At 39.8% G+C, this 21,759-nt stretch overlaps 1 protein-coding gene across 1 annotated transcript in view; it reads right to left on the bottom strand.

Annotated features, from left to right (window-relative positions):
- The window catches only part of LOC134350621 (aftiphilin-like), a 102,625-nt gene that overhangs the window by 16,042 nt on the left and 64,824 nt on the right, over positions 1 to 21,759 (bottom strand). Inside the window, exon 7 of the mRNA XM_063056099.1 lies at positions 5,253 to 5,313. Within this exon, the coding sequence (XP_062912169.1) occupies positions 5,253 to 5,313 (61 nt within the window). The remainder of the gene's footprint in view (positions 1 to 5,252; positions 5,314 to 21,759) is intronic.

The raw sequence follows: 21,759 nt of genomic DNA, 5'->3' as shown, positions 1-21,759 counted from the left end.
GAGGCATAGTCAATAGTGTTTGAGATCTTTGATTTATTTCTCCATCCTCCTGTTAATCTCCAGCCATGAAAGAGCTCAAATCAAGATAAAACTGAATGCACTAGATAGAGGCAAAACTATGGATCTGGACTCTATGCATCCAGCTTTACAGAAGGCAGAAACTCTAGAATGATCAATGCTCGCAGCCAACCTGGTCCAGTACAATTCTTCTCAGTCTGTCCTCCAGGATTGAGGATGGCATGCATCCAATACAGTCTAGTCCAGTTAGTTCTTGGGTAACTGATGAGGCCAGTATGGAAAATGTATATACAGACTGGTGACATGTTTCTGCAGATAGGCTAATCAGAAATAGCTTGCACAATTATTCTGAGATAAAGACATCTGCAATCCGTTTTTTAAAAAAAGAGCATGTAGAGTGGTCGTTATGCTCCCTGCACAGCGTTTGGCTTGTCTCATTGTTGAGATCATGTCAATTGCCTCATAAATGGATAAAATTCAAAATGGGGAAGAGTTCTTGGTCTACTAAAGGACAGTAGCAGAGAGCCCTGGCAATGTCTGTCACACAAACCTATCAAGAAAACACCACAGTAGTTAATGTAATCAGATGAATCATCTCTTGACCAACTTCATTATGTTTGATGTCTGCTGATAGGTTGGCTGGTTCACAGATGTGAGAGACAGAGCTCAGAAACAGAGTCTGCATTTACTTTCTGCCAAATATTACAACTTTAGCAAAGGTATCATCTCCTTCAGGGCTACCTTATTTCCTTTAAATATCACCTTCATAATTTGTTGGTCTATGACTGTAGGGTACTATAGGACAGTACTGCAGGGCAGAGTCTAAACAGATTATCAATTGATAAATTCGAACTGGTCTGATATACTGGCTTTGGAGGTGGTGCAGAGGAGGTTCACCAGGTTGATTCCAGAGATGAGGGGGTTAGACTGAGTAGAGATTGAGTCACCTGGGACTGTACTCACTGGACTTCAGAAGAATGAGAGGAGATCTTATAGAAACACATAAAATTATAAGAAAGAGGTAGGAATGTTGTTTCCACTAACAAGTCAGACTAGACCTAGGGGACATAGCCTCAAGATTCGGCGGTCTAAATTTAAGGCGGAGATGAGGAGGAACTGCTTTTCCTAAAGAGTGGTGAATCTGGAATTCTTTGCCCAATGAAGCAGTGGTGGCTACTTCAGTAATATACTTAAGAATAGGCTGGATAGATTTTTGCATAGTAGGGAAATTAAGGGTAATGGGGAAAAGGAAGATAGGTGGAGATGAGTGCATGGTCCAGATGGCACACTCCTGCTCCTATTTTTTATGTTATCTTCTTCCAACAAACAATACCAATTTATTCTTGACAAACTCAACAATTCTTGGCTCTCAGCAGAACTGATGGCTCTTGATGGCCTTGGGGAAATTATGAACAGGGAAGGAGGAGGAGGAGTGAGGGGTGGAAGCAGTGGTGGAAAAAGCCAGTGAACCCAACCCTATGTGCAAGTCAACCAATACCAACAACCATCTGTGTATAAACATGCGTGTGGTAACACCTGGCCTCCAATCATCACCAATAAACTTCTTATTGAACAAAAACCCTGTGTTGTCAAATCTATTTGATGTTTGTTTACAAAAAAAAAAGACAACAAGCCATAGTCATTTAAACATAAACTAGGAAATTATATGCCGATGAGTCTGACATTAGTTGTGGGAATGTTATTGGAAAGTATTCTAAGGGACTGGATATACAAGTATTTGGATAGACATGGACTGAATAAGGATAGTCAGCATGGCTTCATGAGAGGTAGATCACCTCTAACCAATCTTACAGAGTTTCTCAGGAAGTTACCAGAAAAGTGGATGAAGGAAAGGCAGTTGATGTTGTCTACATGGACTTCAGTATAGCATTTGACAAGGTCCTGCATGGGAGGCTGGTCAAGAAGGTTCAGTCACTCAGCATTTAGGATGCGGTAGGAAATTTGATTTGACGATGGCTTTGTGGGAGAAGGCAGAGAGTGGTAGCAGAAGGTTGCCTGTCTGACTGGAGGCCTGTGACTAGTGGAGTGTCGCACGGATCAGGGCTGGGCCCATTGTTGTTTGTCATCTCTATCAATGATCTGGATGATAATGTGGCTAACTGGATCAGCAAATTTGCAGATGACTCAAAGATTGGGAGTGTAGTGGCAGTGAGGAAGGTTATCATGGCTTGCATAGGGATCTGTATCAACTGGAAAAATGTGCTGAAAAATGGCAGGTGAAATTTAATGCAGACGTGTGCGAGGTATTGCACTTTGGTAGGAACAACCCGGATAGGTCTTATACAGTGAACGGTAGAGCATTGAAGATTGTGGTAGAACACAGGGGTTTGGGAATACCTGTATATAATTCATTGAAGGTGGTGTCACAGGTAGATAGCTTTTGGCACATTGACCTTCATAAAACAAGGTATTTTGTAAGGGAGATGGGATGTTATGTTGTTGTTTTAGACTTTGGCAAGGAGCAATTTGGAATACTGTGTGGAGTTTTGGTCACCTGCCTACAGAAAAGATGTAAGTAAGGTTGAAAACGCACAAAGAAAATTTACAAGTATATTGTCGAATCTGGAGGACCTGAGTGATAAGGAAGGTCTGCATTCTTTAGAATGTAGAGGATTGACAGGAGATTTGATAGAGGTATGAACTATAAGGGGTATAGACAGAGTAAATGTAAGCAGGTTTTTTCCAGAGGTTGGGTGGGACTAAGACCAGAGGTCATAGGTTAAGGGTGAAAGGTCAGAAAGGGAACATGAGGAGAACTTCAGGGAGTCGTGAGTGTGGAATGAACTGCTAGCACAAGTGGTGCATGCAGGCTCGACTATAATGTTTAAGAGAAGTTTGAATAGGTACATGGATAGTAGGGATATGGAGGGCAATGGTCCCGGTACAGGTTGATGAGAATAGACAGTTTAAATGGTTTTAGAATGGACTCGATGAGCCACAGGGTCTGCTTCTGTGCTGTACTTCTCTATGACTCGATATAGAAAGAATTCATACAGGGGTATCTTCTGCAGATGTACCACTGGAAGCACCCTGACTCATATCATGGTTTGGTACCGCATTTCGCATGTGCAGGAATATAATTGGATTCAGCCCAATACATCTCTGACATATCCTTCACCACCGCTGGAAGTATCTACATGAGGTGTTGCAAGGCAAAAAACATCAAAAGTCCACAACATCCGCCCATGCCATTTTTTCCCCTATATGTAGGTACCATTGGGCAAGAAGTACAGAAGCCTGAAGTCCCACACAAGCAGATTCAAGAACAGCTACTTCCCTTCAACCATTTGGTTCCCGAATTAATTTGCACAACCCAAATGACTACCTCAGCAAAGCATTACAATCCTGGTATTTCCTGCTAACAATAGACAGAACATCAAAGAGATTGCAATACTTCTAAGAAAAGGCCAAATCTTCAATCCAGCCAACTAACATCTGACTTAGCCAACCACAATGTTACGGAAACATATTGAAAAATTTGAAAGTTGAATTAGTCTAATTTAATTAAGTCTACATGATGTAAATATTCTTAACAATTGGACCTCAGCTGCAGGAAACTACTGTAACACAGCCATATACAAAATAAAGAATAACACACCTTCTGCATAAAAAAAATTCCTCAAGAACATTGTGAAGCATAAAAAATAAGTACTTTAAAATACAATTTCTTTTAGGTGATTCAGTGCCAACTGACATGGCTTACCTCACAGGGAAAGTCATGTGGCCACAACATTACAAGCTTGGCAGGTTGCAGTTAAAACACTCTGCTGTACTGTTGCCAGAGCTCATGCTAATCCACGGGCCCAAAGAAATCAAGGCACAGAACAGTGGAACCTCCATTAGCTTGAGATTCAGTAACCACGTTGATAGATAGTCATGATAATGTAAGCCAGAGCGGGGATAATGTGCAAAATAGGGGATTAAAGAAACTTCAACACACACATTACTATTACTATATACTGCAAACACATAATCTAAAATAATTAATATTGAAAATTCTAATTCTAGTTAAGCCCTTAAATTTATTTACAATTCAAGATTAAAAATGTAAACTTAATGCCTTTGATAAAGATGATTCATTTAAAATTATTTTCTGCTTTACACTTCATGGCTTATGAACAATTTACAAGCTGAACAAATCAATAGTAAACCAGGCAGGTAGATTTGACTGGAGTAGTTAATGGACATCAAAACAATGCAGGGCTCATCCAGACTTTCTTTCTAGGTTAAGTCAAGGAATTGGCTGGTAGGTTTATGCACACTGGCCCTCAAAGTACTTCAGAAAGGCACAAATCCATTCTATTTTAACCCTGAAAATAAAAATTTTAATTTATGATTTTATTTACATAATCTTAGAAAACTTTTGTGATCACAAAGCTGGTTGCAGACATGTGAAACTTAGTGTACTAAAAATGTAATGAAAACTGAACTGAGATTTCAGCTGAACTTCATATCCAAAGTTGAGTTGCGTGTGTGCGCGTACACACACACACAATAATACTGATACAGTAAATGCAAATATGCTAGGTAACTGGAGTGTAGAGCATTATCTAATAGTGAAACAGCAATATTTCAGCAAGCTAGTGACCATAGTTTATTTGTTAGAGTAAATCTTTTAGATCGCTGGGGAATTAAAACAATCAGAGTAGATCTAAATTGTGACACACCAATTTCAAAGGTGATACTGTATTCTCTAAAATATAAAAATGCTAAGTATAATGGTAAAACATTTCATTATACTTGTTTATGTTCAAGTAACTGAGCTTGTCCAGGTTGATCTCAAAAATGCACTGGCTTTGATGTTCAGACTATTAAAGCAGTTCAAAACTTCAGCCAATAACTAGAAACAATACATCATAACTTAAATTTTTAATCATTAATGGAATTATAAAATCACGTTTTTTAAATTTGCAATTTAGCACTTAATATCTTGTAATTTGAGTAATTTGAATAGAAAAATATTGTGAAAGGCAGCCAATAGACTTAAAAGTGCACTTATAGCCTTTCTAATTCTCACCTATTCTTATTTACTTTTGTGTTGCTTGCTTATATAATTAAGACCAGCATAAATCAGCAAGGCTAAAAGAAAGCCTGGATTTCCACAATGAGAAAGGATGGAAAGAAGGAAATAAATCAGCAGAGAGAAATCTGTCTGAACTTGGTAGAATTCTTAACTCTAGCTCTGGTGCTAGAGGTTCAATGCAGGGACGTACCATCAAGAGGATTAGTAAGGCCACTGCTACTCCAGTCAAACTGGACAGGCGGGACTTGATCCTAAGGAGAGAGGAAAACATTACATTACACTGGAACTCAAATTCAATGGTAGAAAAGTATCTTCAGGTGCAAAATAATTTCAAAACAGTTTATTAAGCATCTCTTACCTCTACAATAATTAGCTAGTGTTTTTGATTCTCAAAGCTTATATTAAACTAAACCATAACTGCTCAATAAAGCAGTGAAGGATTAAAGTGAACACATCAGATGAATAAGTGAGCCTGACAAAACAGATCAAGAGACCGGTCGAATGTGTGGCGAGTTAATTTTCATTGGGGTCAGGACCTGTGCTGACAAGCAAAAAAATCACCTACATCCCTATTCCTCATTAATGCAGTAAAATTTGCTGGAAATGCACATACATGTATGATTTTAGATGGAATTGGACTCAGTTACAACAGTCTAAAAACTAAATGGCCGAAATGGTGCCAAGATCAATACTTAAATCATGCTCATTTGGTCGAGATACAAGAAACAGAAAATTACTTTCTTTGTAATTAAGCACCAGAATTTCTAAAGGAACATATTGAAGCAGTGGCAAAGAACTAGTATTACCAATTGCTCCTCCATTTAAGTAGTAATGCAGTGAAGTTATGAAGTAATATTGAAAATCAGTCTCAAGAGTCTTTCAGCCTTCCTTCAGTACAGCGAAATTAAAACAAAATCTTTTGACTTCAGTATGATTAATGGAACATGATGCTGGTTATTAGAAAAACAGCGAAGTGGGGCACAATAGAAGTTTCATTCATAGAGCTGGGGGATGGAATACAACTTAAGAGTGGGGAAAAGACACGATTTCTTATCCACCCATTAATTAGTTTCACCAAACTGAACAGAAGACATCTCCATGTAGGGCAGCATGTTTCCTTTGTTATAAACAGATTGGTGCCCTTGGTGGGTCTTTACTCTTAATTCAAATCTTACAGACTACAAAGTTTTACTGACACCCAGAGGCGAACATTTTAGACAAACCCATCTTGAAACCTGACCGACCTTTTGAGGGCAGGAAGAGCACATGAAGGAAACAATACACTATTTTCAACTGTCTGGTTTGCTTTTCTTTAAATATCAAACATTTCAGCAAGTACTCTTGTGCCACAGTAATGACTAATTGGCTTTGTTGCATGAAGCACTCAGTGTACTTGACCAGTCTTTGCGCTTTGCTGCATTTAGATAGTCCAATAAACCATATCAAAAAATGAAGCAGCCTCACTCACAAATAATATGGAGTCAACAATCACAATGGCAGTGATATTTCTATTCAGTCAGAAGGAATTTTAAATCATGTGTACACTGGATCAAATTGAAGGCTTATTAATTTTCAATAGGTTTCAATAGATACATTTAATGTCAGAGAAATGTATACAATATACATCCTGAAATTCTTTTTCTTCGCTAACATTCACAAAAACAGAGGAGTGCCCCAAAGAATGAATGAAAGTTAAATATTAGAACCCCAAAGCGCCACCCCAGCTCCCCCCTTCCATGCACAAGCAGCAGCAAGGCAATGACCCCCCCCCCACCAGCAAAAAAAAGCATCGACGCAAAGCATCAATGAAGACACAGACTTGCAGTACTCCAGACTACTCGTTCACCTGGTAATTCGGCATACCACAAGCGCTCTCTCTCTCTCTAATAGGGGAAAAAGAGGTGTCCCCACTTCACAGTGAGAGGGGAGACATAACAATTTGCTGATTTATGATGTGAAAAGTCTGTTGTATTGTTTTTTTCTCAGCTCTGCGCCCAGAGAGCTCAGGTCTCCTGCTGTTAACCCTCTGTTCCCGATGTTCTGTGTTCTCCCATGATGCCTCAATCAGGGGCACCGGTCTTGAATCAGCCCATCTCCAAAGCCATGAGAAACCAGCAACCTGAAGGCACGCTAACCTTCCAGGCCGCATCCTTGGGATATCAAAAAGCGGCCGGTAGTGAGGCCCTGAGAGCGGGTCCCATTCCCACAAAGAACTGACGTCAGCGTTTTAAATCTAGGTCCCTTACTTGGAACTGATGTCGGTCTATCTAAACATAATTCCCATTATAAACAATGGGGATCACTTAAAATTTGAAAAGTAGCAATGCATCCTCCAGCAGAATTGGGATCCTTTCAATTCAAATAACATACTGAAGCAAACCGAAAAAATGAATTGAAAGAACAAAATTCATTTCTTTTAGTGTTATATTTTAAAGTCAATCTCAAATTCACTAAAACACTAATGAAAAGGGGCAGGTTCTCTGAAATATCACCACCATTCAATAGTTAAATATAGAGTTGAACATTACTGGATTTGGATGCAAGATCCTTTTAAACATCAAGTTATTTGCCAAGCTAGCTAACAAGTTTTATTGGGAATCTTATGCTGAAACTTCATAGCAATATAGCACAGATACATGCCCTTCACTCCAACTAGTCCATGCTGACCATCCAAACAGTCCCAATTTCCCATGTTCCGCCCACATTCCTTTCAGCATCTACCCAAGTGCCTCTTAAATTATATTTTTGTACCTGGAAAAAATCTTGACCCTCAGGTCCATTTTACACCTTTCTCCTCTCACCCTACCCAATGTCCTCTAGTGCTGGACTCCCCTACCTTGGGGAAAATGACTTACTACCCACTTTATTTATGCCCCTCATAATTTTAAGTATTTCCATAAGATTGCCACTCAGTCTCCTCCATTTCAAGGAATAAAGTCCTAGCATGTCAACCTCTCCTTCTAAATCAGGCCCTCTAATCCTGCCCAAATCCTCGCAAATTTTCTGCAGTCTTTCCTTAACAAGATAACCAAAACTCTACACAATTCTCCAAGTGGGCCTCACTGATGACTTAAACAATTTCAACACAAGTCACATCTTCTGCTCAACTGCCTGACTGAAGACCAACATGCTAAATGCCTTTCTTACCCACCTTGTCTACATGTGATGCTGCCTTCAATGAACAATGCACTAAGGTCCCTCTATTTCAATGCACTTCCTGGCATACTACCATTTGTAAGACATGCCCTACACGGGTCTGACTCCCCTGTCAACATGGTGGCAAGCTGTGACATTCGATGCTTTAACTCAGACTTGGCTGTTTTTTTAGGTTCACAGGAATGGTTTTTGGGACAGTGTGGGGAGTTAGGGGTCAGATTAGGGTTTAAGGATAGGGATGAGGATGAATTAAGTGGTCAGGGGCAGTAAGTGAACTGTCAGGCCGAGGAGCCACTGCTCAAGTCAAGTTGGCGCTGAGGTGTGATATCTGATATGGCTTACTTACTTTTTAAGGTTGTAGGGATGGATCGGGGGACATTATGGAGAGTTATGGGTCAAGTTGGACCATAGGGACAGGGATGAGGGAAAACGAAGAGTCAGAGTCGGAGCCTGCATTGGAATGCATCATGTTCAAAGGTCAGCAATCTGGAGGTGGGGTTGTGTCAGGTCATCAGGTGCTGAGGAGAACAGTGATTCCCAGGTTGCCAAATCCTGAGTCGGAAGTTTGTATGGGCAAGAGTCATGAGGGACAGTTACCATCCACCTCACACCCTCCAGGGCACCAAGATTGGAGGTCCATGTGAGTCTGGAGGCTGAGGCCACCAATCAAGATCCACCCGTGAGGCCCAAAGGCCAAACCATGATCAAAGTTCAAAGTAAATTTATCAAAGTACGTATGTCACCATATACCGTACAACCAAAGTTCACTTTCTTGCAGACATTCACAATAAATACAAAGAAACACAACAGAATCATGGAAAGACCACACTCAACAAGATGAACAACTGATGTACAAAAGACAAATTGCGTAAATACGAAAAGAAAAAATATATAAATAAATAAGCAATATCGAGAACAAGAGATGAAGAGGCCTTGAAAGTGAGTCCATTGGTTGTGCTCAATTCAGTGTTGGGGTGAGTGAAGTTATCCGCTTTGGTTCAAGAGCCTGATGGTTGAGGGGTAATAACAGTTCCCGAACCTGGTGGTGTGGGTCCTGGGGCTCCTGTACCTCCTTCCTGATGGCAGCAGCAAAAAAGGGCGTGGCCTGGAAGGTGGGGGCCCTTGATGATGGATGCTGCTTTCCTGCATGTAGACATGCTCAATGTTGTGGAGGGCTTTACCCGTGACGACTGGGCTACATCCATTACCTTTTGTGGGTAGGTTTGTGGCTGACACAAAATTAGCTGCTATTGATAGTGAAAGAAGACATCTCACTGTATGTTTCAATAAGTATGTGATAAATAAATCTGTATCAAAAAATGATGCTCTTGGCCCACTGCCCTAACTGATCAAGCACTTTTCCACACCCCCACCTCAGCACAATCTAAGGTATCTTGTTTCACTATCAATAGCACCTAATTTCATGGCAGCCATAAACTTACCTTGTGCATTCACATCCATGTCAGTTATATGTGATAAATGATCAAATTTTAAAGCAGGTTCTTCCCCCTTGCCATCAAGGTCGATGACCACCTCCTTGTTATTGCTTTGCCTGTACTGCTTTTGTAATTTATAGTCATTGTGTCTTTGCACTGTACAGCTGTCACAGAACAACAAATTTCATGTCATAAGACAATAACAAAACATTTCTGATAAATAATGAATAACGAGGGCCCCAACACCACTTCTGTGGCACACCATTAGTCATCAGTCGCCATTACAAGCAATGACCTACAACCACCACCCTCAGCTTCTTACCTTGAACCAGTCTGAGTTCTGTTTAGAGCATTTAAAAATCATCCTTTTTAAGCATTCTTTTGAATCAAAAATGCACCCAAATTGCTTTCATCTTGCAATTAAAGCAACTGATGTCCATGAAGTTAAAATGTCTTCTGCCAAAATATCCCCCAACATATTTATACAGCATGTTCTCCAGGTAAATGTGACAGTCTCAAAATTGCTGATCAAAGTAGCTTGGAGCATTTATAGTTTTACTGTCTCTTCTAATCAAATATCAGTAAGTGCTGTTTTTGGGTTTCAGATACCAAAATGCCGTACGATAGGATTGAGGCAAAAGATCCAAGAACAAGCTTTGCAAGTTAATATCTAAAACAATTACAGTACTGTCCCTTTAGTAAACAAAACCTAAAAACAATAACTGGAATAAACGCAATGTCTCTCAAGCTTGTTCAGCCACGTAATAACATCATGGTTGATGCAACTTTCCTCAAGTTCATTTTCCATACTTTTACACACCAATCCTCAAATAACCAAAAATCCTTTGTGCTGCAGGTTTCTATAGTCTTCCTCCTTTAAAACAAACTTAAAATTCTTCCTTCCAAAATAAATCATATTTCTCACATTATCAAATCAAATAAAATTATAATTCAGACCATACATGGATACAGTTGAACGTGACAGTGTTCCTCTGGGGCCCAGGTGTACAACATATGTTTAAAATAGCAAGAGAGAAAGAAAAACACACACATTATGCAAGGAAACACATGTATAGTCCAAATTCTTGAGCGACTTGCAAATTGATGATACAGCTCCCGGCAATTCAGCCTGCCCTTCCACCAGTCAAACACTGGAGGGCAGCACTGACAGGAGAGGCCACCTCCCAACTGAGTACAGACTACACACTACACTGCCTCCAGTGTCATCTCACCTGGACTGCAGCAACAGGCGGCAAGCCCACGAGGCCTGTTCCTCGCTACAACAGAGGCCATGCTGCTGCCTCATCACCTGTCTCACCACCAAACAAGGGAACAAGGCCTGAGACATCTCACATTATCAGTGTCCAATAGGGCCTTGCAATCACAAGAGAAACATCCAAGACAGCCACTCACGGTTACACTGCACACTGCTTTGACGCAACAACTATGGAGCCTTTGAGTAGCAGGCAGCAGCACGGTCTGCACCCAAGTCAGCTCCTTCCGGCCAAGCGTCACCCCCCCACCCCCACCAGCCGAGGTCCAGCCCTCATCCCTACCCCAACAAATGCCGGCTTCTCCTCCTCTGACTCATCCGCTGGCTCCTTTGGCACCCTGGATGGCAGCTCCGAACAACAAACAGATCACTGATGCAGTAGACCTGCTGTATCCATTGTTCTTGGAGTAGAGTATAGTCTCACAATCATAAAAAATACATTTTGAAAAAGATTATACTCCATTTTATACATATTATATTCCATTTGCCAATTTGTTTCCACTCTCTCAGACAGCTAACTGTATTCTTACTGCTTGCCTTCCCACCCTCATTTCATCTCCAAATCTGGCATTAATACATTATGTTTCCAATATAATTGATTCATAGGAAGGAAGCTAAAGTCCAATCACCAAATCTGTTGGTTACAGGCTAACAATTTGAAGCCTGCCTCCTTATCCCCATTTGTTCCTTCTCTCTAGTTAGTCAATTCTCCATCCATGCTGGTACTTTTGCCTTAATGTTACTGTGAGTTGAAACAACCAACACCTATTGATCAGCAGACAACCAATCCTTTCACTGATTGGTCATTGTTCCGATCAACATCTCAATGTTCTTGGGTAAACCATTTAAATAATCGTGCTTTGGGATGCGCCACTGTGTTTTGAGATTATTGGTAGTTGTGTGGCTTTACTGAATAAATGTTTACTTTGAATTCCAGCTTTGTTCCATCTCCTGGCTTCAGGTCTCATCAGCAGTCATAGGCGAGTGAACACAACAAATTGGCAACGAGGCACTGTATTATATCAACATGGCAAGTTTAGCAGAAGACTTGCACGCAAATCTACAATAGCAGCAAGCTCAATTTCAGGCTGCCTGGTTGAAGTTAATTGAAATCTTGACCAGCAGGTTATTGTGAGTCTAACAGCATTGGTGTCAAACACTGAACAGAACTCATGCAAGTCAGCTGTTGCTTCCATTACCAACTTCCAGTTCGATGATGCTTCGGAAGTTAATTTTGATTCGTGGTTCAAACGTTACAAAGTTGTATTCCAGGTTGAGGTCAACAGTAAAGACAACACTTGGAAGACACATTTTGCTCTGAAAATTAGGTACTGGTGAACATGAGCATTATTTCAACTTCATCCTGCCCAAGAACCCTAGTGACCTATTGTTTGACAAATCTGTCAGCTATTAAGCAGTTTTGGAGAGCAGTCATTCCAGTGTTCGCCACCACTACTTAAAATTTGTTAAACATGATCCCGATAACCATTGCATATACTGATGCTGTCAATAGCGCAAGTGAAAAGATCAAGCTAGGTAATGTGACTGAATCATGAATCATTATTTGTGGACGTCAGGTACCTGGTGATGCAGACATTTGCAAACAGCTCCTGGCCTGACCAAAGCAAGAAACTGATATGACTCTATAAGCTGTCACTCAAAAATATCAGAGTCTAATCAACCTGAAACGCAATTCCAATGTGGTCAATACAGTTTCCAGTGGCCCAGCATCACCACTTAACAGGTCTACAAGCGGCCAAACAGAACTTGTTGGAACTGTGGTGCGTGGTGTTAGGCAAGAAATTCCCCATACAAACATATCTGTAACAAATGCCCACACCGTGGTCAGAGAAGGCTTTTGCCATCCTTCATTCACTGTCTTCTAGACCAGTGACACACGAGGACTCAAAGTTTCAAAAGCCATCAATATCTGCAAGGAGCTTAACAGTTATACTCAATCTGACTTTGACCGCAGATGGTACAACAATCAGCTGGTCAAGCTACAGCTAACTACAGCATCACATCACCATTATCTCCAAACAAACATGGCAGGCACCTGGGTCCTCACCAAAGCAACTCATCATTCTGCCTGTAGCGCATCAGGCGGAATCTTTCAGCAGATTGGCAAACTGCACTGCATGGTGAAGCTGAACAGTAACCAAGTCAACAGTGTGTGTTACTTAACAGACCAGCCAGATCTGAATGTGCTTGGCACTGACTAGATGGACAAGCTTGATCTCTGAAGCATCCCTCTGGACAAGGTCTGTATGAAGACATTGGCCATTCAAATCAAGTAAGTCAACGACATACCACCACCCATCTGTGAGACCATACAAAGCAGCTGCAACAATGTTATGCAGCAGTGTTTCAAGGTTTGGGTTGCTGCACCAAACTTCAAGCAGAACTCCAGCTCCGTCCAGATGTAAAGCCAGTCTTCCATACCAAAAGACCAGTACCATACACAAACTTACCAATCACGGAGCAAGAGCAAGATCATCTACAACAAGCTGGTGTGATCAAAGGTGACAACTTCTCATGTTCAAGAGCACCAACAGTCATCATCAAGAAAGCCAATGCAGAGAGGTTGTATGCAAACTTCACAACTGGTCTCAAACATGGAGACATACCAGTACCCATAACAGGTACCCGCAGGTCTCCTTGCAAAATTGAAGTCATCACTACTTTGCAAGTTGGACCTTGGCTGAACCTACAGTTGCAAGAAAAAGTTTGTGAACACTTTGCAATTAATTTTCTGCATTAATTACTCAAAATGTGGTCTGATCTTCATCCAAGTCACAATAATAGACAAACACAAACTGCCTAAACTAATAATATAAACAATTGTACTTTTCGTCAACACTAAGCATACCATGTCTCTTCGCCTTCCTCCATCTGCCTTTCAGAGTAAAGCGGCTCCTTCAATTTTCCAACAGCTTATGGACACCCTGCTGAGTGTTACTGACAGTGTTGCCACTTACTTTGACATTATTATGATGGACACATATTAGGCAGAACTATGCAATGCCTGGACCATGTTTTGATCAAACTACTGACTTTGGATTGTGACTTTGGGTAGAAAAATGCAGCCTTCTGATGCTTTCCATCAAGTATCTGGGATTCATCATAGATGAGCACAGTTGTCACCCAGATCCCAAAAACATCACTGCTATGTTACCTCCACCATCAGATGTCAACACTTTAAGTTATTTTTGGGCATGATCAGTCATTATTCAGCATTACTCCCAGCAATGTACCAGCCGAGGGAACAATTCAATGACTTGCTCAACATTGGTGCCACATGGAAATGGTTCAAACAATGCCAAAATGCTTTTGATCAGGTGAATAATTTGCTATCACCTGATCTTCTCTTGATGCATTTCAACCCAGAGTTTCAAATCATTGTCATGACAGATACATCCAGTGGGAACTGACATATTCTATATCTTCTTTGATGTTCCTAGAAAGCTGTCATGCAGCAGCCAAATCACTGACTGCAGCAGAAACAAACTATGGACAAATCAAGAAGGAAACTTTGGCAGTAATCTTTGCTGAAATTCTACGAAATGCTTAGAAGCAGATGCTTCACTTTCTTTACTGATCACAAGCCACTGCTGTCCATCTTTGGGTCTAAGAAAGGGGTGTGTGTGTGTGTGTGTGTGTGTGTGTGTGTGTGTGTGTGTAAAGCTAACCATATACAAAAAAACACCTCCACAAGACCTTGTCATGGGTTGGAGGCTCGAGTGTTGACCTGGAGAGCTATGTTGGCTGGAGTCAGGGTTTCATGCTTTGGCTCTTGATAGGGTCACTCATGCTAAACAGGTCCAAGAGTAGAGGCCAGACTAAGAGTGATCCATCAGTCCTCCAGGTTTGGAGATTCAGCTCCTTTAGAATCCTTTTTTTTTTAAATTTTATTTTTATTTGAATAAGGAATTCACGAGTATCATGTATTTTTTTCACATGTATAACCTTTTCCATATTTTTATATGTATAAAACTATAATTATTTTTACATTCTTAAGTACACATTGAGATGATATAAAAAGAAATTAAGGACACTTAAATAGATAATTATGTACAGTGGAAATTCTAATCTATTAGGCTAAGTAATGGTATTAATTATTAAGAAAAATTGTAATAATAGTGGATTAGTAATAGTTTCCATATATCTCTTCTGGAACATTTCTTCTGGTCCAAAATGTTGTATGTAAGCCTATGTAACAACCATTGTAGGTGTTTATATCCTAACTTGTTCATACTTGCTCTTGCCCCCAAACATAATTATCCAATCCCTATGTACTTATTTACTTAATTTTATCATTTTTTATCCCTTGCCCAAATCTTTTCCTTTACTTGTATTAATTCTCTATTTTCCAAAAAAAAAACAAAAACAGTAAACATTTAGACTAGGGGTGCTTACGTTAGCAATATTACTGTGTTGATGAGAAGAACAGTATAAATCATTAGGAGAGTCATCTAAAGTCTGCTCGCATTGGGGTTATATATTCAATCCATTTATTCCAGATTTGATAAAATTTTTCTTTCTGAATTCTCAGGGAGTAAGTCAACTTTTCCATTTTAAATATTTCCAAGATAATTTCGTGCCAATCTTCTAATGTAGGTGGTTTTGGATTTAGCCACTTTCTAGTGATTGATTTCTTACTTGCCGCTAAAAGGGCCTGCAGTAACTTTATATCTTCCTTCTGTTCAAGAAACAATACATGCCCCAAATAGAGCGTCTCAAAGTTCAGAGGTATCTGGGTACCTTAACTAATGTTCTATGAATACCTTCCCAATATAGACTTAATTTAGGACAATCCCAGAAAATATGGAAATAATTTGCCTCCTTGGAGCCGCACCTTCTCCAACACGTCACGTTTGTATCTTTATATTTTTCCTGATATGGGGTCTTGAAGTATCTTATAATATTTTTCCAACAATGTTCTCTCCAAGTCAGAGAATTAGTCGAAGACCACTGAAAGCTGCATATTTTCCCCCAAGCCTCCTCTGAAAGTACCAACCCCGCTTCTTTCTCCCACTTCTCTTTAATATACAATGTGTTTACATTTTTAGCATGGGAGAGTACATTATATAATCGAGAAACTGATTTACTAGGCATTGAGTCGCAAGCCGAATTAAGAATCTTGAAAAATTCTAATTCTACTGTTCATAGGTCTGTATATCTGCAACTCTGGTTAACATAATTTCGTACTTGAAGGTACCTAAAAAAGTCATTGTGTTCTAGGCCATGTCTGTCCTGCAGGATTTGGAAACTTTGTAATACTCTTTTACGTATAAATGAGAGGTAGGTTGTAAGACCTTTCTTTATCCATAGTTCAAATCTTTTATCTCCTCTGTTGGGAAGGAATTCGGTATCATATGCACACCATCTGAAGAGTTTTAACATGTTATTAATTCCACATGAATTAACCACCTTCTGCCATACTTTTAATGTAAGATTTATCCAACTGTTTTTAAATTTTTCCAATTGGGTCATCAATCCTTTGTCAGCTATTGAGGCCCGTAGAGGAAAACTGTCAACCAATCCAAATTCTATTTCCTTCCATCTAGCCTTATATTCCCTATTACACCAATATAACAGAGGGGTTATCTGTGAGGCATAAAAATAATTTCTCAGGCAAGGAAGAACCATACCTCCTCCTTCCTTCCCTAACTGTAAGATGTTATATCGAATTCTAGGTTTCTTTCCTTGCCAAATGAAGCGGGAAATCCATTTGTCCCATTCCCTGAATTGATTATCATCCACCTCCACAGGTAAAGTACAGAAAAGATACAGTAACCAAGAATATTCATTTTTATAGTATTTATCCTTGAATTTAAACTTAAAAAGGGGATAAGATTCCATCTATGCATATCTGCTTTTATCTCTGAGATTAATGGCCCATAATTTACCTGTGACAGCGTTGAAAGATCCTTCGGCAGGGTTATTCCTAAATATTTTAATGATTTAGCTTCCCACTTAAGGTCATATGTATCCTGCAATTTTTTGGATGATGTATAATTTAGGGACATAACCTGCGTTTTCTTTACATTTATTTTATAACCTGATATTTTCCCAAAGTCATCCAACAGCGTAAACAATCCTGTAAATGATTTTTCTGGTTCACTCAGATAGACTAAAACATCATCTGCGAATAACGCCACTTTCTGTTCAATCCCTGCCACCTTGATACCTCTTATGATTTCGCTCTGTTTTATTAGTTGGGCAAGCGGTTCAATATATAGCGTGAAAAGGAGAGAAGAAATTGGGCATCCCTGTCTAGTGCCTCTCTCTAAAATAAAGGAGTCAGAAAGGTCCCCATTTATCTTAATTCGAGCTGCAGGGCTGTCATATAGAGTCTGAATTACTTTAATAAACTTTTCTTGAAAGCCGAATCTTCCTAACACTCTGTATAGGAATGCCCAACTAACCGAATCAAAAGCTTTCCCAGCGTCTAATCCTACTACCATTGTCTCTGTCTCGTTCTTATTAATCTGTTATAATATGTGTAGAGTTCTCCTTATGTTGTCCTGTGTTTGTTGAATAAATCCAGTCTGGTCTAAGTGGATTAGGCCAGGTAAATTTTTCCAATCTGCGTGCTAATATAGATGTAAATAGTTTTTAATCTAAATTAAGAACACTAATTGGCCGATAATTGCCACATTCTAGTTTATCTTTACCCTCTTTAGGAATAACTGAAATAATCGCTTCTCTCCAGGAAGGTGGAGTTTCTCTTCTCTGCAAGATCCAATTAAAGGTGTTAAGAAGTAATGGGGCTAACTGTGACTTTAGGGATTTGTACCACTCTGAGGTAAACCCATCTGAACCCGAGGACTTTCCAGCCTTTAACCTAGAGATGGCCACATTCAGTTCTTCGGCAGTTACTGGTTCTAATAGACTTTCATTTTGTAAATCTGTAAGTTTAGGTAGATCTAAAGAATTCAATAAACTGCCTATATAGGGCTCATTGGAGGCCCGGGGTTGGGAATACAGCTGTCGATAATATGTTTCAAAACTCTCTTGAATTTTCCCTATTGTACTCTCTACAAGCTTTGTCTTTGGATTCTTTATTTTATGAATTGTATTGCCTGCTTGTTGTTTTCGTAATTTATATGCTAATAATCTAGCTGATTTACACTTCATAATTCTTTTGTCTCAGGTAAAGAAAATTTCTTTGAGTTTCCAACGTATAAATATCGTTAATTTCACTTTGCAATTTCCTAATTTCCTGTTTTAAATTAGAATTACTTTTTTTGCTATCTACAACTTGAAGTTGTTTTAATTTTCCTTGAAGATCTGCTAATTTTTGTGCATTGATTTTTTTCATGTGAGTGGTAATGGAAATAATTTTCCCTCTCAGTACAGCTTTCAATGTATCCCATAAGATTACTGGTGATGTTTCTCCCATGTCATTAAGGTCTAGATATCCTTTGATTTCTCCCCTTAATCTCTCCATTACTTTCGGGTTATTGAGTATATGTGAGTTTAGCCTCCATAGCGTTTTCCTCATTTTCCTTTCCAGAATTAGAGACATAGAGACTGGGCTATGATCTGACAGATCAATTGTTGCAATATTACAGTTTTTTATCCTGAGTCTATCTGTATTAAAGATAAAGAAATAGTCTATCCTTGAATAGGCTGCATGAGGGAAAGAATACTGTGTATAATCTTTACTAGTGGGGTGTAATTCCCTCCACACATCTATAATTCCCAACTCCTCCATCAATAACTTCATTTTCCGAGTCAGAGGTTTATTCTGAGTAACTATTCTTGAAGAATCTAATGTAGGATTTAATCTAATATTAAAATCCTCTCCACAAATTACTACCCCTTGAAAACTGACCATTAGGTCAAAAATGTGTCTATAAAATGACCATTCATAACCTGGAGGAGCATAAACATTCAGCAGTGTTATTTCTGTACCTTCTATTCTTCCTGTAATTTTTACAAATCTTCCATCTTTGTCTTTAGTCTCTGAAATATGTTTATAATTAAGAGTACTTGATACTAAAGTAGCTACCCTTCTTTTGTGGCTCAATTTATATGATGAATAAAATACATGCTTAAAGCCCATTCTTTTTAATTTTCCATGTTCAGATTGGCTCATATGTGTTTCCTGGAGGAAAGCTATTTGTGCCCTCTCTTTTTTCAATTTAGACATAATCTTATTTCTTTTAATTGGATTCAAAATCCCATTAACATTATAGGAAATTATTTTTACCAATTCAATTTGCATTTTTCTCTAGTAGAAAAAAAAACTCTCCTTTTCTAACCAAACAGTAAGCAATCCCTTCTCAACAGTAAACCAAAATGTATAACCACACCCTGGACACTTTTGAACGTATAACATTTGAAAATTTTTCCCGACTTCCCACAGCGAGGCCTGAGCACCGACCCGCCTCAGTTCAGAGGGATAACCTCTATCTTCACCGTGTTAGAGGGCCCTCAGCAGTTTGAATAATCATAGAGAATTTTCTCCTATTTATGTCTCGACCATATTGCTATCATTCAAGTTATTCCGTCTAGTTTATTTTCAGATACCAGCTTTCATTTTACGTTTAAGTCTGATTTACTCTTTTCAGTCATTTCTCTTAATTAATCTGTACTCTCTGTACATTCGCTTCTGAATATTTGCAGCTTTTCCTTGTAGTTTGACACTCTCGTTCGTGTGGAGCGTTCTCACCCCACTAACTGCCACGACTTCTGCTGAATCCTCTCCAGTAGCGACTCCAGTTGGGTGATAACTTTAATAGGTAGTCCCCGGTCCGCCAGGTCCAACGTTGCTTCCTCCACCGTAGCTTAAGTTTTTGTCCCTTCGTCATAAAAGACTTTCAGCCAAGCTGGATACAGGGTCTGAAATCTGATGTCGTTTTCCTTCAGGACCCTCCGTGTTTCCCCATATTCCTTCCGTCTGGCAAGAATCCCTGGTGCGTAATCATGGTCTAAACTGATTTTACAGTTGCTCCACATGAAACCTTTCTTTCGCCATGCCCGTTTAAGCACCTCTTCCTTCGTTCTGTAACTGAGAAATCTGACCAGAATCAATCTGGGCTGGGCGCCTGCCGGAGGCTGTGGTGCCAACGCGCGGTGAGCCCTTTCTATCTGTAGGTCTTTTGCGGCCGGTATATGAAGGTTCTCTCTAAGCAGCTTCTGCACGAAGGGAATCATCAATCCAGGTTTACCTTCAGTTCCTTCAGGAACTCCATAGATCCTCACATTTTCCCTTCTTGAGCGGCTTTCTTGGTCTATTAACTTCCACTGGAGCTGCTCTTGCAGCTTTAGCATTTCTGCTATCACCTCCTCTGCGTTTTGTAGCTTCCCTTCAATTCCAACAATCCTCGCTTCGGCTTCATCTATCCTCGAGTTAGTTTTTACTATTTCTCCTTTAATATCCTCCAGCTGTTTGTTGTTATCTTGTCGGAACTCACGAATCTCTCCGAGAATCAAAGACAGAGTCACCGATTCCTGCTCATTATTTCCGTCCTGGCTTGCCGTCGGGGAGCTAGGCCCGTCGCCTTGCTGCGTCTCTTTATGTTTATCAGCCTTCGGAGCGGACTTTTTAATCTTGTTCTTAGACATCATCCTTGCCCCTTTTATTAATATAGTTATACAATATTAAGTATTCGTCTAAATTCGATTTTGAGGCAGTTTACCTTCTTTTTGGCCAAGAGACCTTTTCCTTACACTGCCATTCCCTTGATGACCTAGTATCCTTCTAAATCTGAATGTGACAGTATTCCCAAGTCTCCATTCAGGACTTCTATGACTGACAGTAGTGAAAACCTACAGGAAGCTACTCACATGATGAAGGAAGCCTTGAACACCATCAAAGATGGAAAACCTTCATTGCTGCACTAAACAGCAGCAGCATAATGGGCAATAGGTTTATAAAAGGAGGGCAACAATGTTATTAGCCTATGATTTTGAAATCAAGTACACATTAACCCAGGAACTTGGTCAGGCAGATGTCCTCTCCAAACTTATGAATCAGCAGGTTACTTCATAAATCAGACATCCCACCCTGCAAAAACTCATTTCAGGGAGGTAGTGCCATCAATTTGCGGGAGACTACCAGAACTTCTGGGGCAGGTGGGATGTCTGCAATAGAGTAGCTCCTTAGCAGCTAGCCAGCTAGTTTAAATAACGTTAGCTACGCTAATGAACGAATGACACCTGTTTAACTCACCTCAACATGTCTTTTACAGTCCTAATCCACCATGAGCAGTAGAAAAGTCACTGTTGCAAACAGTGCAGTGAACAACACTGTCATTATTTTTGACCCCTATTAGGCAGGGGTACACTTTAGTGTAGTCTGGGGTGACATACGTTTCATATTTTCTTCTTTTGGAACACTCTGCCATGGAGCTCTCTCTCTCTCTCAAAAAAATCGATTTCTGGGATATTGTATATAATTTGCCATCAGGGAGCCACTACCAATATGAGGGAGACTCCCGGCACTTCCGGGAGAGGTGGGATATCTGATAAATGCTCAGCTGGTACACAAAGCTTCTTGCTAGGGCTTTCATTTGATTGATGTCCACTTGATCGCAATGGAATTGTTTCAGTATTTTTCATCACTGTTCAGGGAATCGCTTTTCTGTCTCCAAACAGTAGGCAGGTGTCCACAGTTGAAAGCGATAATGAAGATGCAGTTGTGGCTGCAATTTCAATTGATCACAAAGTCTAACAGGTTGTATCAGATGCTACTGAAGGTCTTCCAGTCACGGTCATCAAGATCAAAGCAGAAACAGCTGTCGATCCACTTATTCAACATTTCTCCACATACCTCATTGACAGATAGCTAATCAAGTTTGAAGACGAAGTCATATACTTCT

The sequence above is a fragment of the Mobula hypostoma genome, chromosome 8, assembly GCF_963921235.1.
Source record: "Mobula hypostoma chromosome 8, sMobHyp1.1, whole genome shotgun sequence".
Lineage (NCBI taxonomy): Eukaryota > Metazoa > Chordata > Chondrichthyes > Myliobatiformes > Myliobatidae > Mobula > Mobula hypostoma.
The sequence above is the reverse complement of the archived record's forward strand: the minus strand, read 5'-3'. Positions and strand labels throughout refer to the sequence as shown.